We start from the raw sequence: 15,247 nt of genomic DNA, 5'->3' as shown, positions 1-15,247 counted from the left end.
TAGATTTAAAGGAGGTTGTATTTTTCTAATTGTCCTTCAATTTCTGATCAGACAAATTATTTACCTAGTCTTGTCTTATCCCAGTTATGACCAGTTTTGGTTGGGTTTAAGGCCGTATTTGATCACCTTCATCAGGCGAGACTGAGTGGGAAATTGTTGACAAGATAAAAGCCGGGAAAGACATCTGTAGCGGACTTCGCACGTTTGCACTGTAGCCACAGGTAGTGGAAAGAATGAACCTGCTCTTATTGTCACATTCTGTAAAGGTCAGAACTTATATTTTAACTGAGCTTGTAAAAATGAGGGTCTCTCTCTGGACGACCTCGTTAGATTTGATATCTATCTGGATCAACAATTGAGCAACCTCATTCAGTCTCGTAGGACATTCCCTTCCCTCAGAGAAAGTTGTTTTTCGGAGAATTACTGACCTCGTCAAAGAGAGGGATTGTGCATGTACTGTGGGGACTCAGATTGGCAGAAAATGCCAGTTCAAGCATGTGGATTCTAATCTGTGCTGTAATGCAGTGTGTGTTTTTTCTAGAAAGTTCTGATATACAAATCATTCAGGTTACTGGCCAAACTACATTTACAAAATGTTTCTTTCTGTTTTATACTTTTGACTGATTATGGTGCTATTGAAAATTTTATACACTTCTCTTCTGAGACATTAAAAGCACACTTATGTGTTCCTGCACTTGAAGGACATTCTGTGGTAAACTGATTAGTGACTCAAATTACCAAAGACCAGTACGCATCAAAAGTATTCAATCACTCTTTTGGTTTTACATTCCTCAGAATTTTCTATGATTTCAGGTTGAAGAAACATAATATAATTTCTTTGTTACAACAAGGGGGCGGCACGGTGGCGCAGCAGGTAGTGTCACAGTCACACAGCTCCAGGGGTGAGGAGTTGGTGTGTTCTCCCCGTGTCCGCGTGGGTTTCCTCCGGGTGCTCCCGTTTCCTCCCACAGTCCAAAAACACACATTGCAGGTGGATTGGTGACTCGAAAGTGTCCGTAGGTGTGAGTGAATGTGTCTGTGCCCTGAAGGACTGGCGTCCCCTCCAGGGTGTATTCCTGCCTTGCGCCCAATGATTCCAGGTAGGCTCTGGACCCTAAATTGGATAAGCGGTTACAGATAATGGATGGATGGATGGATGTTACAACAAGGGTTGCTATCATGGCCCCCGTTTTGTCATGAAAACTGTTTCCAAGTTTCCATGCAGCTTTGAGCGCCACTTCCATTGAGAGTCCCGAAATAAACAACCAGTGCAATGTTCCTGCCAAGTATGCTGATCTTAATCCCATGGATACAATTAAAGTGCTTCCTCACAGGGCATATGACTATTCCACTGACCCAACTGAAGGAGCTATGCTCCCTAATGGGGCTTTTCCACTGCATGGCATCGGCTCTGATCGACTGGACGTGCTTTTCCCTGGTCACTTTTCCACTACCACAGCTCCCTATGTGAAATGTAGCTGGTGACATTGCAAAACCCCTTCTCTACATGAAGGTGCCATTTAATTGATGTGTAGTCGCATTTTATTTTGTCATGCCCCAGTTCTCACAGAGTTTGCCATCTCATACAGAAGTAATCTATGAAGTACGCTCAAGAAGCACTTCAACAGGCATACATATATTCATCCACATCACCTGCAGCATCCAACTTTTACTTTGTGGAAAAAAGACAGAGGTTTGAAACCCTGCATAGAAATCCAGTCCTTAAGTTTGTCATGAAAAAATATCCATTACCTCTTATTCTAGTGGCATCAGGGGGTTAAATACTTTACTATACTAGATTAATGGAGCACTTATATCTTATTCAGGATTAAGGAAGGTGATATATAGAAGGTTGCTTGTCACAACCAGCAGTTACAATGACCATTAGGTGATGCCTTTTGGCCACTCTAGTGCCCACTCTGTGTTCCAAGCAAACAAAAGATGAAAAAAAAACCACTCTCATTTCAGACAAACAAACATGTTTAAATGCATTTCTAATATTTATCATATTTTTGTATGTCCTTTATAAATAAATCTGTAATCTATGTAGGCTACAGCAACAGAAGCCAGGTGGTTGAAACATTTATGTCATCCTGAAGTGCTTTTTGATCTATTAAACAGTTTGTCCTTCATGACTGACCTAATTCATATACTTTCCGGGCAATGAAAAAGCCATGTGTGAAAACAAGATTCAGTATCAGAACTATCCTGCTTCTTTTGCCCATTTTCATACCACTGTCCATATGAAAATAAGAACCCAATTAATATGCATCTGCATCTCTGCACATTTTTTTCATTTAGAAAAATCAGTACCACTTTAAAATATGACTACACGTATTAAGGTTTATACATAATTTAAATGCGGGTGGCACGGTGGCAAGTAGGTGTCGCAGTCACACAGCTCCAGGGACCTGGAGGTTGTGGGTTTGAGCTGTCTGTAAGGAGTTGGTGTGTTCTCCCCGTGTCCGCGTGGGTTTCCTCCGGGTGCTCCGGTTTCCTCCCACAGTCCAAAAACACGTTGGTAGGTGGATTGGCGACTCAAAAGTGTCTGCAAGGTGTGAGTGTGTGAGTGTGTGTGTTGCCCTGTGAAGGACTGGGGCCCCCTGCAGGGTGTATTCCCGCCTTGCGCCCAATGATTCCAGGTAGGCTCTGGACCCACCGCGACCCTGAACTGGATAAGCGCTTACAGATAATGAATGAATGAATTAATAATTTAAATGTGATTAATAAATGGTTATTAATTGGATTTTAAACACATTAAAAGTTATTAATAATCAGTATTCAATAAGGTCAGTATTCTGTGAGATCTGAGGTCCAACAGTGTAGATGTGAGTTCATTATTTAGCAAACTACATGTCACGGTTGCCCTTTCTATCTATGTATTAGAACAGATTATTAATGATTTTTAATGTATTTACAACATAATTAATAATTATATATAAACAGATTTTAAACCATGTATAAAACTTTACACCCTAAATGTAGTCTTATTCTAAAGTGGAACTGAAAAATCAACCACACATTTGACTACAGGTGCTATAACTTTACAAACAACTATACAGTAAACATATAATTATGTATATGTTTACACTGATGTAAATACACATTCTGCAGTTTGACCTCATTGTTAATCTCAATTCAAATATAAACTGTAATGTGTAAAACCACTGTCCTAATCCCAGCCCTGTAGAACTGTACCTCTCTATCAAACCCACCAAATGCTAAGCGAATTGATTGAAGAGGTGGTATTGAATTGACAGAAGAGGTGCTAGTGGCTTCCAAGGTCAGCTTTACTCAGAGCTCTGCTGTGAAATGGTCTGGAATGGCATAGTTCCTCTGATGTTATGTGAATGAATCCATCATTCAGGCCAGCCAGTGTAAGGCAGACGTAACTTGATGAACGGTTGATGAGCAGTTCTGCTGGCTTTGTAGATCTGCACAGTGAACAGTCGGGCTTACCTTTCGCTCCTCGCAGGACAAAGCCAAACCCCTCATTCTCTTTCTTCTGCAGCACGGCATCCTTCTCCTCAATGATGTAATCACTGGGAAGGAGAGAAAAGAGGGCACCCAGGTCAGAATCCAGCACCATGCCCACACAGTAGTGCTCTGGCTGTTTGGAATGAGCAGGCCCCAGTGGGCACACTCTGTAGGTACCCTGCCCAACTTGCCAGGACCAAAAATTAAGAAGAAATAGAAGCTGAAGGAAAAAAATAACAGTCGTCCCCTTCTGCTGACAAGCCAATCAGGATAAAAGCTGCATTGGGGAGAAAGAGAATCAGATAAAAATGCCCAGGTGGGAGCTTTTAAGTCCCACTGCACTACTCCACTGAAGCCTCCATTACTGCATTAAGAGATTGGACAAAATGCTAATATCATCCCTTTTACGCTATTAAAACAAGGAGCAGAAATATGAGGGCATTCACCTCACTTTCTCACCAACAGTGAGCAAAGCTGAGGTTAAAGACTGCTGTCCACTGAAATCAGGGCAAAGAGACAGACAGAGAGAGAGAGAGAGAGAGAAAGAGAGAGAGAAGCAAAGGGTGGTCTCATCCTCCCACTCCCATGCTCCTCCAATGTGCGCGCACGCACACACACACATACACACACACACACACACACACACACACACACACACACACACACACACACACATACAGAGCACCGCCCCTAAACTCCATCGGCAGCCATCTGTCTGGCTGTGTGGGGACGGCTATAGCTGGATTCATTAGTCGAGCCGATTCTGTTCTTAGCTCTTACTCACTCGTATGAGCATAGCCCTTGTCATCACATGAGCAACCTCTCACATCACACAAATAACACTGCTACAACCTACCTAGCACCAGTCACTGCCCTTTAGAAAAGTATATCAGCAGGCATTGCCTAATTACTGGCCTTACTAGGTGGTCTGGGGTGGAACTCATGGAGTGTCTGTAAAGTTTCAAAAGTAAACAGTCCATAAAGTCTACATAAAAATGTAATCCGCAAAAATAGTCCATTTTGCATTCATGATGTTGATAATGATATTTTGATATGAGAAAATACAAGGCATTTACATGTAACTTCCTACATATTCTAAAGCAGTATAGACATGCCATAATACAGGACAGCCAATCAGAACAAATGCCCATTGAACTCATTGATATGTGCCCTTTATTTACAAAGAAGCAATATGGATGCAAAGCTGTTCTGCCTGCTCAGGGTGTGTTAGACAGCTAGTGCATATATAGTTTTACACCACAGCTCAGCACAAGTGTCGAATGAGGTATAGCTACATTCAGAGCTGACTGCTGTCTCTGTCATAGCAAATTATAATAACACACTTTTTCTCTCCCTCACTGATGCATTAGGAGTGACAAGAAATTAATCGGGCATTGGAGAATCTATTAAACCAATTACAGATGATTCTACTGCATTAGTGGCCCTGGTTAAAGAGACTGAGGTGTGATATCCTACAGGAGAGCAGATAAGCCTCATGTGATGAGTGAACTCCCACTTTCCAGCTCACTTTCCTGCATCTGAGTGGCCTTGTACAGCCAGGCTACGACCATACCCCTCAGATTAGAAGCAGTGTATGAATTCCATTCGGAGTACATTATGTAAAATGGATCCATATAACTCATAGGCTTTTAAACCCTGATAGACATCAGTGCTCAAGTGGTTGAGTTTATCCTTGATGTGGAATCTAATGGGAACTCCACTCCATAGAGCTCAACTATCCATAGATTTCTTTGAAAGTAAACACTGTTTTCTATGAGCTTAGCCAAGCTGAGAACCCTTTCTGGAGTACAGCTGTGTTGTTCAGGATTTTCTCATCATTTCAAACTCCTTTTTAAAATATCTTGAGGGCTTAAGAAGCATGGCAAATTTAATTCTACTTAACAAGAGCTTTAAGGAATACTTCAGCCATAAAAGCTAATGTGGCTAACAATGAAGAAAGGACCAGTTAGCATGATCCCATTTACATAATGCTGACCATCCCTTTTCATTTGCAGCTTTCATTCAGTATTAGTGGCATTAGCATTTTTAGGGGAGGTTTAAAATTTGGCTGGATAATGAGACTCAGTGTAATACATTCCTCCTCAATCACAGGAAAACTCTCTCAAACAGCAGTGTGGCTATAAATACATGCTACATTTGGGTTACATTAAGCCACAGACCCACAGATATATCCATATGCATAAATACATAGATGCTGTTGTGTCAAATACAGATGCCTTCATTCCTTTCATTCCTTCCAATAAAAGTGAAATAAACTAAATTGGTTGAAAACTATTTTTCTATACATTAGCTAACATTAATATTAATCCATCCCCTGTAAAGTTACATTGCATTGTTCTGACAGCAACTGAGAAGCCTCGTTCTAGAACCTTACATTTTTCTGATATTTATGAGGAAGGGTTTCAGCCTCTGTTACTTTAGTTTACTTGTCCCCAAGAAGGCATTTCTGCAATGCTCTAGCCTTTGGTCTTTGCTTCAATATCTCAGCAGCACACTGCACTAAACAGAGCAACAGTGTGAGTCAGCTTTAACCCACCAGTCTGAATAGAATGTAACATAACGAGAAGGAGAAACTTATTTCTGCAGTGATTTTCTCTGAAAGATGGCCTTGTTTCTTATACAGTGCCTGAAACAACATTCAGCTCCTTTAGCTGCACTAATCAGCGAGGGATAACAAATGTGATGTTGAGGCATGTCTTATTTAAATACCATGAGCATGTACCTCCTTAAATATGTTACAGGGGTAACTAGTGCAGCGTTAGGAGTCATGTCCAAGGAGTCTTACAGGAACAATATGGTTGTGCTTCCTGATATGGGATCCTAAGAGCATTCTGTTGTGCAGATGGCAGCAATGTTACCCACTACACTACATTCGTACCATTCACAGCAGCTAGTAAACACTTTCCTCTTTCAAATAGTTAATGTTCAGTAGCTATGAACAATAAATAAAGGCATGTGCTTTTGAAAAATACCCATAAATAGCAGTCATATTATCATACACTTTTATATGCTATAATTATAAGTGTGTACGATGTGTAAATGACTTTTTGACTCTTCTTTTCTATCCACACTCCTTCGCGTTAATTCTGATTCTAAGAAGAGTTCAGCTGGCACAACTCCAAACTAGACAGGAATAATGTCATTCAAATCTCTGCTTTATTATCTGCTAAACTCACTCTATACACACAGTCTACACTCACCCTCCCACACAACAACATGGTCAATAAATGTAAAAATAGCAGATCATCTGAATGCTGTGTCTGATCAGTATTAATTATAAATATATTGTCTGAAAAGTAACAATGATGCTGTGCAGAATAACGTTTGCAGGGGGCAGAGTGATATAATCGATAAGCTCAAAGGAATATATGCTAATTATGTTTAGATAAGACCCAGTCATGATGCTAAATAACGCAAAAACAAACACAATCCTTGACTTTCAGAAGTTTAACTCTCCTCTTTCATGTTCCACAGTCAGACAACTCTCGTGCTATCTACTGTAATCCCCCCTGGTGTCAATACCTTTCATTTTAGCTTTCAGCGCTTAGCTGCACCACTCTCCCGCTTACCTAGAAGCAGCTTTACTCCTGAGGCTGAGAGCGGGGAGCCGCTCTGGAGTCTTTCAACACAGTGTGAAGTTGCAGTTATTTAAGAGATGCTAAAACTCATAGGCTTTGGTGCTGTATTGTAGGGAGTAAATCAGTGTAAAGCTGTGTCACTGGGACAGACCGTGGGTAATGTGATGGCAGTGAGGAGGGAGATACTCTTTAAGCTCAGCACACTGTCACCTCGTGTGCTGTTTGTTGTTTGCTGTTGTTGGGCAGAGCGACTGAAGGAAGACGGATGGAGTGGGGACACTCAGTTTGACAGAGAGACTCCAGTCATTAATCCTCTCTCCCTCAGTCTCTCACTAACCTCTGCCTAAATCACTCCATCCCTGTGTCTTTTCCTCATCTCAGTCAAAATCACTCCTTCTCCTTCTGATCCAGCAAGAGTACAACCTGAGGTTACACATGCACACATACATTATACAAACGTACCTGATAACTGTGACTTTAAATATAGGAAACTATTCTCTCATCTCTTTTTTTTGATGTGATAATTGATTAGGTTTGATAGGTTTCTGGAATGGTAACATTAAAGGTAAAGAAACAAAACTATAGGCATCCCTTATGTTGGATATAACAAGAGAACACATCCTCTACATACAACAGACATCCACACATTTAAAGGCAATGCCTATGATTTTGGGGATCTCCTGTTCTCGTGTTCAGAAGCTAAGGTAGAACGGTGTGTTTGAAGAATGAAAACAACTGTTGTCTGTGGCTGAAGTTGAGTTTGTCTGTAACACCTTTTTTCACCATTTGAACTACTACAGAAACTCCTTTGTAACATTAAGTTAACAGTTAATTTTTATTTACTAAATTGACCTTTACATTTTAATATTGTCAAATTTAAACCTATGGCAATTGTTATTTTTTATGCTGTACTCTTTTCCCATACACAAAACTCATCAAATATACATATTGTAGAGAAAAGTTGGCAGAAAAAAAATCCACATTTAACCTTAACACTGATGCTGCTGGCAGATGGGAGTCTTAACAAAGCCTTTTTTATTTTGTTATGCACTCAGTGGTGTGTTTCCTTGGGCAGGAGATCAAACCTGTGTCTGTCTGATATATAGAACCCAGTGGTATTGCAACTTCTCTATACAACAATATTTGTTTCCTGCAGAGGATGAGTTCACTTATTTTCACTTATAAAAAAAACAGAAATCTAATATTTGTCATTTGTGTTTGACTTGGCATGACCGAAGATCAGATGGCAATATTAAATGTTATTTGGACAGAAATGTCTGTCCCTGTGTGGCAGCCAGCACATGATTGGACAGCAGGGATATGAATAATAAAAAAACAGATTAAGACAATAAAGGAAATTATATAGACATGAAAATAATGATGCTAAAGGGCATTCTCATGTTCTGTAATTACTCTATGCAGCCTCTAGATGGTAGAAGAGGCTTAATTCTAAAACTTATAAATGGCATAGTATCCCTTTTTCTGATTCTGACACATGGAGTCTTCTGATCACTGAAGCAACCCATTACTTTTTCTGTTTTCTTTAAAATATATATAAGTATATATACATTTAAATTTAATAATAAGAAATGGCCTCCACATTTTTATGCAGTAACTCATACATTCAATAAGTGGCTGTTTACTGTGAATATTATTTTGTAATTCAAGTGTAAGGCTACTAACTGTTCTTATGTGACTATTGCGTGTCCACTGCTGTTATTATCTGCCCTACTTCACTTAAAAACCCCAATTTCAAGAACATTGAGACAGTACGTGAAATGCAAATCCAACCAGAAAGCAGGGATAAATCAACTCTTAAACTACACTGAAAACATCACACAGAAATATTATGGTGTATATTTAATATTAAATTTATTTTAGAATATTTAAACATTTTCACAATATTTCAATACTTTATACTCCAAGTCTTTTTGGAATGTGTTGCAGGCATCATATCATATCAGTGATCAGTGATTTAAAAATCCCTGTATTCTGGTTTTCCCTGGTTTTACCTGGTTGTCATACTGTGCACGAATTATTTTTGGAATGGAGGTTTGTACAAATAATTCTGTGATATTTCAGACTGTTGCTGCTGTCCACTGTACACATAGTGGGTCATGCCGTGGCACCATCTCTACATGCAGGCATAAACACACACATGCACCCCCACACCGGGGTGGACCTACCTGTAAGAGGTAAAGTTGTCGTAAGAGCCCACAGTGTAGTGCCTGAATAGCCTCTTGGTGCGATCCTCTCTTGTTTCTGCAGAAGAACAAGACAAAGCCTATTTTCTTATTTGAAATATCAACATCAAGTATTGACACTCAACAGATTGACAGTGTCACTCTATGTGTGTGTGTGTGTGTGTGTGTGTGTGTGTGTGTGTGTGCGCATGTGAAAAGAGAGAATTGGCTCATTAATCCTGAAGCAGTGTGCTTTGTTAATAGGGCTGGTGTCTTAAGGCTAGCTAGATTTATGTGATTGGACTTTGGGTTAAAAATCAATGCACAGCTCTCCTACTGAAGGACAATCTGCTGACTATGCACGCGCACACAGACACACACACACACACACACACACACACACACACACACACACACACACACACACACACACACGCACAGAGAGCACATTTGCTTTTTCACGTGACTAGGGTATGAATGCATGCAGTTATCGGCTAAGAGATACCTTTGTAAAGAAGATGAAGAGCGTTTAAGGTTTATAAGGCGTATCGGCTTATGCTCAGTAACCACAAGTTCATGCAGAAGGTTTGACAGGTACAAAATTGCAAAACACAGCATTCATGATGATGTTATATTTGTATGTGGAATGTAAATTCCTAAAATATGTAGTTCATGAATATTCTTTTACTATGAAGTGGTGTTTCTCCTCAGGAATTAGTTTATCATCACTACACAAAGATGTCAGTTCCAGTAGAAGCTCACCTAGAACAAAGGGTCTATCACATCAGTGTTAGCAAAAAAAAATAACCTTTATATATCTGTTAATCATCAAAAGTAAAGAAAAAGAATAATATAAGTGACTTCAGGCATATGCAGACTGTGATCTGATCTCTGTCACTGACGAGGTGAGAAGATATGAAATATATTAGCATTTTAATGATGAGTGAGTAAGAGAGAGAGAATGAAAGGAAGAGATAGACACAAACAGAACAAGAGGGAGAGCGATTGAGAGAGAGAGAGAGAGAGAGAGAAAGACAGAATGCAAGAATGTGAGAGAGAGAGAAAGAAAGAAAGAGTGCAAGAATGCGAGAGAGAGAGAGAGAGAGAGAGAGAAAGACAGTGCAAGAATGCGAGAGAGAGAGAGAGAGAGACAGAGTGCAAGAATGCGAGAGAGAGAGAGAGAGAGAGAGAGAGAGAGACAAAGACAGAGTGCAAGAATGCAAGAGAGAGAGAGAGAGAGAGAGAGAGAGAGAGAGAGACAAAGACAGAGTGCAAGAATGCGAGAGAGAGAGAGAGAGAAAGAGAGAGAGCAGAAAAAATAGAGAATGAGGGAAAAGAGTGAAACAAACAACATATGTAAAGAGTAAATTTAATTTGAAATTTCAAAGCAAAATACAAATTAAGGTTGTAGAGGTGAGGGTGTCACTGCAATCAAACTTTATTTATAAATTAGTCTAAATTTACACAATGCTTTATCTGGGAGGGATAGAGTAGAGATGTGTGTGAGGTGTGAGACAAATAGAGAGACAAAAAAAGGCAGGCAAAAAAATCGAAAAAAAATTTGTGACCACACACACAAAGTACACACACATCTTGTACAGTTTGGTAGATTTGTGAATTAGACTGCATTCTTTCTTCACTAACAGCTTTCTGGCAACTGCTGTTATTTTTACTCTGAGAGATAAGAGCCAGTCCCAAGATTAAGGAGCTAGATTAAGAGTTCTCCCAGCACAGCCGAAACTCATTCACACCAGATGGCAAAAGAACAATCATGACTGAGGGTCAAACACCATACACAGACATGTCTACACCAATCACACATCCATGCCTTGTGGGGACACTACATTACACTGACTAACATTCATGTTGCACTTGCACTACATTTAATTAAACTTGCCCAATGTTAACCCTAATCCTAACCTTAAAACAACATTAAAATCAGGAAGACAAGTAAACAAAAGTAAAATGTTTCACTCTTTAGGTTTTTTCACAGTAAATTAACAATTTTTGTAAAAAAAAAAAAAAGGAGAAGCATTAAAAGTTGTGAGGACCTCCAAAATGTCCTCAAAATACCACAAAATATCAGATAATAATATCCTTGCAAGGACATTTTGTCCTCACAAATATATAAAAAACACACAGAGACAGACAGACAGAAACACACAGTCCTATTCACACAGCACACTGTGAAAGCAAAAGGATAATGTGGAAAACCAGGCTGGAAAGGCTTTACAGAACATCATAACGAAGCTTATTAATCATTTAAAACCTGGATCGTTAGAAGTCAGGATTCAGTGACAAATAACATTGATTCAAGCTCTCAACCCTGATTCAAAACATGGCCAACTAAGCCCTGTCCACTATAATAAACTGTAGGTCCAATTATAATATCTGTGTAGTTTTCTGTTCCAGAAAAACTGATTTTATTCATTTTTACACACACTTGAAATCCCTTAAATAATCTATTTATCACTATCTTTAAGATTGAGCTACTGAGAACTAGAACATAAATGGGAAGGTCAAACCTGCTGTTGAATGTGTCAATGTAAATCTGAGGGTTTTTTTAAACGAGTTCTACTCATTAACTGCATTTCTGACGGATCTGCTGGAGTCTGCATATGAAATAGGTTACAAACTTCATTGTAACTCTAACAAGTAATGCTTGGACTCTTTGGCTTTAAGGCTTTGAGTAAACGTGAGGGTTTTGGGAATAGATAGTTTACTGCAGATGGAACTCAGAAGCTCCAGCTTGAGATCATATATAAATCAAGGCAGCGTTACCGGCTTATTACAGGATAAAGAAGTACACACTGAGAAATCTCAGACTCTTATTAAAACTCATACCAAATGGTTGAGCTCCATGTCGCCAGCCAAGACAGAGGGGTAAAGCCTGCCAAGATGCACTGAGATTCCACATTAAATTTCAAGTAATCTGGGATTCCTTAAAAAGCAACCAACCAGATCATATGACATCACATGGCAGTGCATCACATACTATTTATATAATGTAATATAAATATAGATTTGCTTAACAACCATTAAAACAATGTACTCAACACAGTAATGTAATTTCAAACTCAAATACATTCATTCATTCATTCATTATCTGTAAGCGCTTATCCAATTCAGGGTCGCGGTGGGTCCAGAGCCTACCTGGAATCATTGGGCGCAAGGCGGGGAATACACCCTGGAGGGGACGCCAGTCCTTAAACTCAAATACAGGTATTTTAAAAATATATTTAAAAACTCAGAACAAAAGTCACTATAGAAAACCCACTTCCATTAAACCACCACCGATCCTAGGTGCATATTTTACAATGACTGTAACTGTAACTGTGAAGAAACAACAGCAAAGCCAAGGGGGTAAATGTTAATAGTTTGAAAGGTTTGCCATGGTCCAGATGTATGCTGCCTGTTCACTGCCCATCTGTCTGTAAGGGACCTGTCTCTGTGAAAATACCCACTGAGCAGTGGTCTCTCTGGGCCTGAGGTTGAGCTGGGTGCCCTTGGATGGAGGACAAAGACCTGCCTCTGTCTTTGCTCTGTTTCACAACACAAGAGCGCTGAAGTCTGACACAGCTGCTTAACTCTCAATTCCTCTGAGCCTCCAACTCCTTCACTAACATCTGTGTTTGTGTGTGTGCAGATATTCCCAGCATTTTCTTAAATTCAGTTTTGTTTTTTCACGTTCTTTTATTTGTTTTGGCCCTCTGTCAAAAACAACACTCTTAACATGAAAAAGCTCTAATCAGCATTTACATTTACAAGAATTATCAGACACTTTTACCCAGAATGCTTTATTATCTTATTCAGAAAATACACCTCAGCCAATACAAATAGGATTAGAGTCCAGCTACAATGAAGCTAAGGTAAAGGGAGCTACAGGAGTCTATGCTAATGCCTAAAAAGTGAGAATCAGGTTCTTTGTACTCACACCTTATTTACAAAATGGCTGTTTCAAGAACCATCCACTGAAGGGTCTTTTGTGTTAAAATGCATTTCCTGGACAGCAGCAAAATGTTCCCACATCGTATTCTGAATGTTCAAATGTAACTATTCTAGGAGAATGTCTTCATAAGGAGAATATAACAAGGTACACATGCACTTACACTCACAGGCTGCAGTAAATGGGTCAGAGCAGTGGGGTGGCAGTTGCTTTCTTTCCGTGGCTGATAATAGTGTTCAGACGGGGAGCTGATACTACATGTGATTTCTGCATCACCTCTTTCCCCTCAGCCTCCCTCCGCTCTATCTCTACCTCCATCCTCCACACTTTGACTTAATCTAACACTTTTCTTCCCTCCTCTCAGCCTGCCTGTTTCTCTGTGGCCCCTGGCTACCCTGCGGCCAGTCAACCCACTTTTTTTTTGTCGGGAGATGCGAGGATGGATTAGCCGGTCACATTCAGACCCTGCATTTGTCCGTTTTTCACTGTGAGACGGGCATATTTTCAGATGTAATAAAAGGGGGATTATGAATGGTAGGGCCTTGGAGAGGTGATACTAAGTGCACTAGGGAAATATTTCGTTCAGTGGAAGAGATGAAGGCATGAGATCTGCTTATTTCGCCAAGAATAGATTTGAGCTTCATTCAAAGTGTTATAATAACAGAACAGTATTAGAACAAATATGAGTTAAAATATCACGAGGAACAGGGATCTATTTGGGAAATAAACCTACACCAAAAAGCACGTATGTGGGTAATACTTCTTCATTCACATAACTCTAGAACTTACAGATTAGTTATTATTAGTTCCTTAACTATTAAAAGTACTTAGAGAACTGTCAGTGAATAATTTCAGTTACTAAGAAAACAGTGTGTCTAGAACAGAAATCTAATTATTCATGATGTGGTGGTAAAACACTGCCTTGCTCCATTACAGCCTCAGCCATAGATGCTCCACCCACATGTAAATGGAGAGTGTGATACTTTCAGGGCATTACTCTGGCCTCGCTGTCAGGATTCCACCAGTTACGTTCTGATTGGCTGCCTGTACCTCCTCGTATACCTTCAGTGTATCGTTTTGTACTGGTTCTGATACTGGTCCAATGTGAATCAAAGACTGCCTCCATCTCCATGTCAGGCCAAAAGAACAGACTTGTGATCTGTCCTTTTGCGAGTCAGACTACTCTTCCTCCAGTAGTAGGCAGTTCTGGGCCACGTTAAGTGGCGAAAGGTACCAGATTCTCTCTAGGGAGTCTGCCAATGAGAGACTAGGTCCATTATGACTGTGGTGTGTGTGTGTGTGTGTGTGTGTGTGTGTGTGTGTGTGTGTGTGTGTGAGAGAGAGAAAATCATAGCCAGACTGATATCTCATCAAACATACCGTCATGGTCATGCTGGAGGCGTAGCAACACCATAAAACACAATCAGTCCAGAACAGTGGAGCAACAAGCCCTGACAATGAGTTATAACCCACCACACAGAGCCAGACACAACAACACCTATTACAGCAACAATGTCTGCTATTAGACCTCTCTCTCTCTCTCTCTCTCTGTCTCTCTCTCTCTCTCTCTCTCTCTCTCTCTCTCTCTCTCATAGCAATACTAGTTGTAGTAGTATTCATTATGTCATTATCATTAAGTATCAATACAGAATGCCGAATGAATGTCTTAAACTTGAGATAGCATGCTTCTTTAGATGGTTTCCTCCAGGGGTGCTTCTCTTAAAATGACATTCAATTTCAACCAGGCAACAACTGAAAACACATGCCAATTGCCAAGTTTGAGTTATATTTCATTACTAATGCTATGGAATTCTCGTGAAGAAAGTACTAAGATGTGATACTAAAGCTGTAGCTAGTTTTTAAAGGCAAGGATTTGAAATGTGTGCCCAAATATAGGCTCTTATGGTGAAAGGGGCTAAAACTGTTAATCCAAAATGGCCTCTGCAGCAAGACACTTTGGCCCCTTTCTATTTTTCATCAAACTGCCCACAGAGCCGCTCACCGGTCCAAATGGATGTTTAATTCTGTCAGAGCCTTGTGGG

General features: G+C 39.9%; 1 protein-coding gene across 5 annotated transcripts in view; it reads right to left on the bottom strand.

Annotated features, from left to right (window-relative positions):
- Positions 1-15,247, bottom strand: part of shank3a (SH3 and multiple ankyrin repeat domains 3a) — a 241,451-nt gene that overhangs the window by 20,828 nt on the left and 205,376 nt on the right. For all 5 annotated transcript variants that reach the window (XR_010804539.1, XM_066685384.1, XM_066685385.1 and 2 more), the window contains 2 exons: positions 9,263-9,338; positions 3,460-3,542 (listed from right to left, as the gene is read on the bottom strand). Coding sequence is in view for 4 of the 5 variants with exons in the window: in XM_066685384.1 (XP_066541481.1) it covers positions 3,460-3,542; positions 9,263-9,338 (159 nt within the window). In the remaining variant the exon portion in view is untranslated. The remainder of the gene's footprint in view (positions 1-3,459; positions 3,543-9,262; positions 9,339-15,247) is intronic.

Source organism: Hoplias malabaricus, chromosome 11 (assembly GCF_029633855.1).
Source record: "Hoplias malabaricus isolate fHopMal1 chromosome 11, fHopMal1.hap1, whole genome shotgun sequence".
NCBI lineage: Eukaryota > Metazoa > Chordata > Actinopteri > Characiformes > Erythrinidae > Hoplias > Hoplias malabaricus.
The sequence above is the reverse complement of the archived record's forward strand: the minus strand, read 5'-3'. Positions and strand labels throughout refer to the sequence as shown.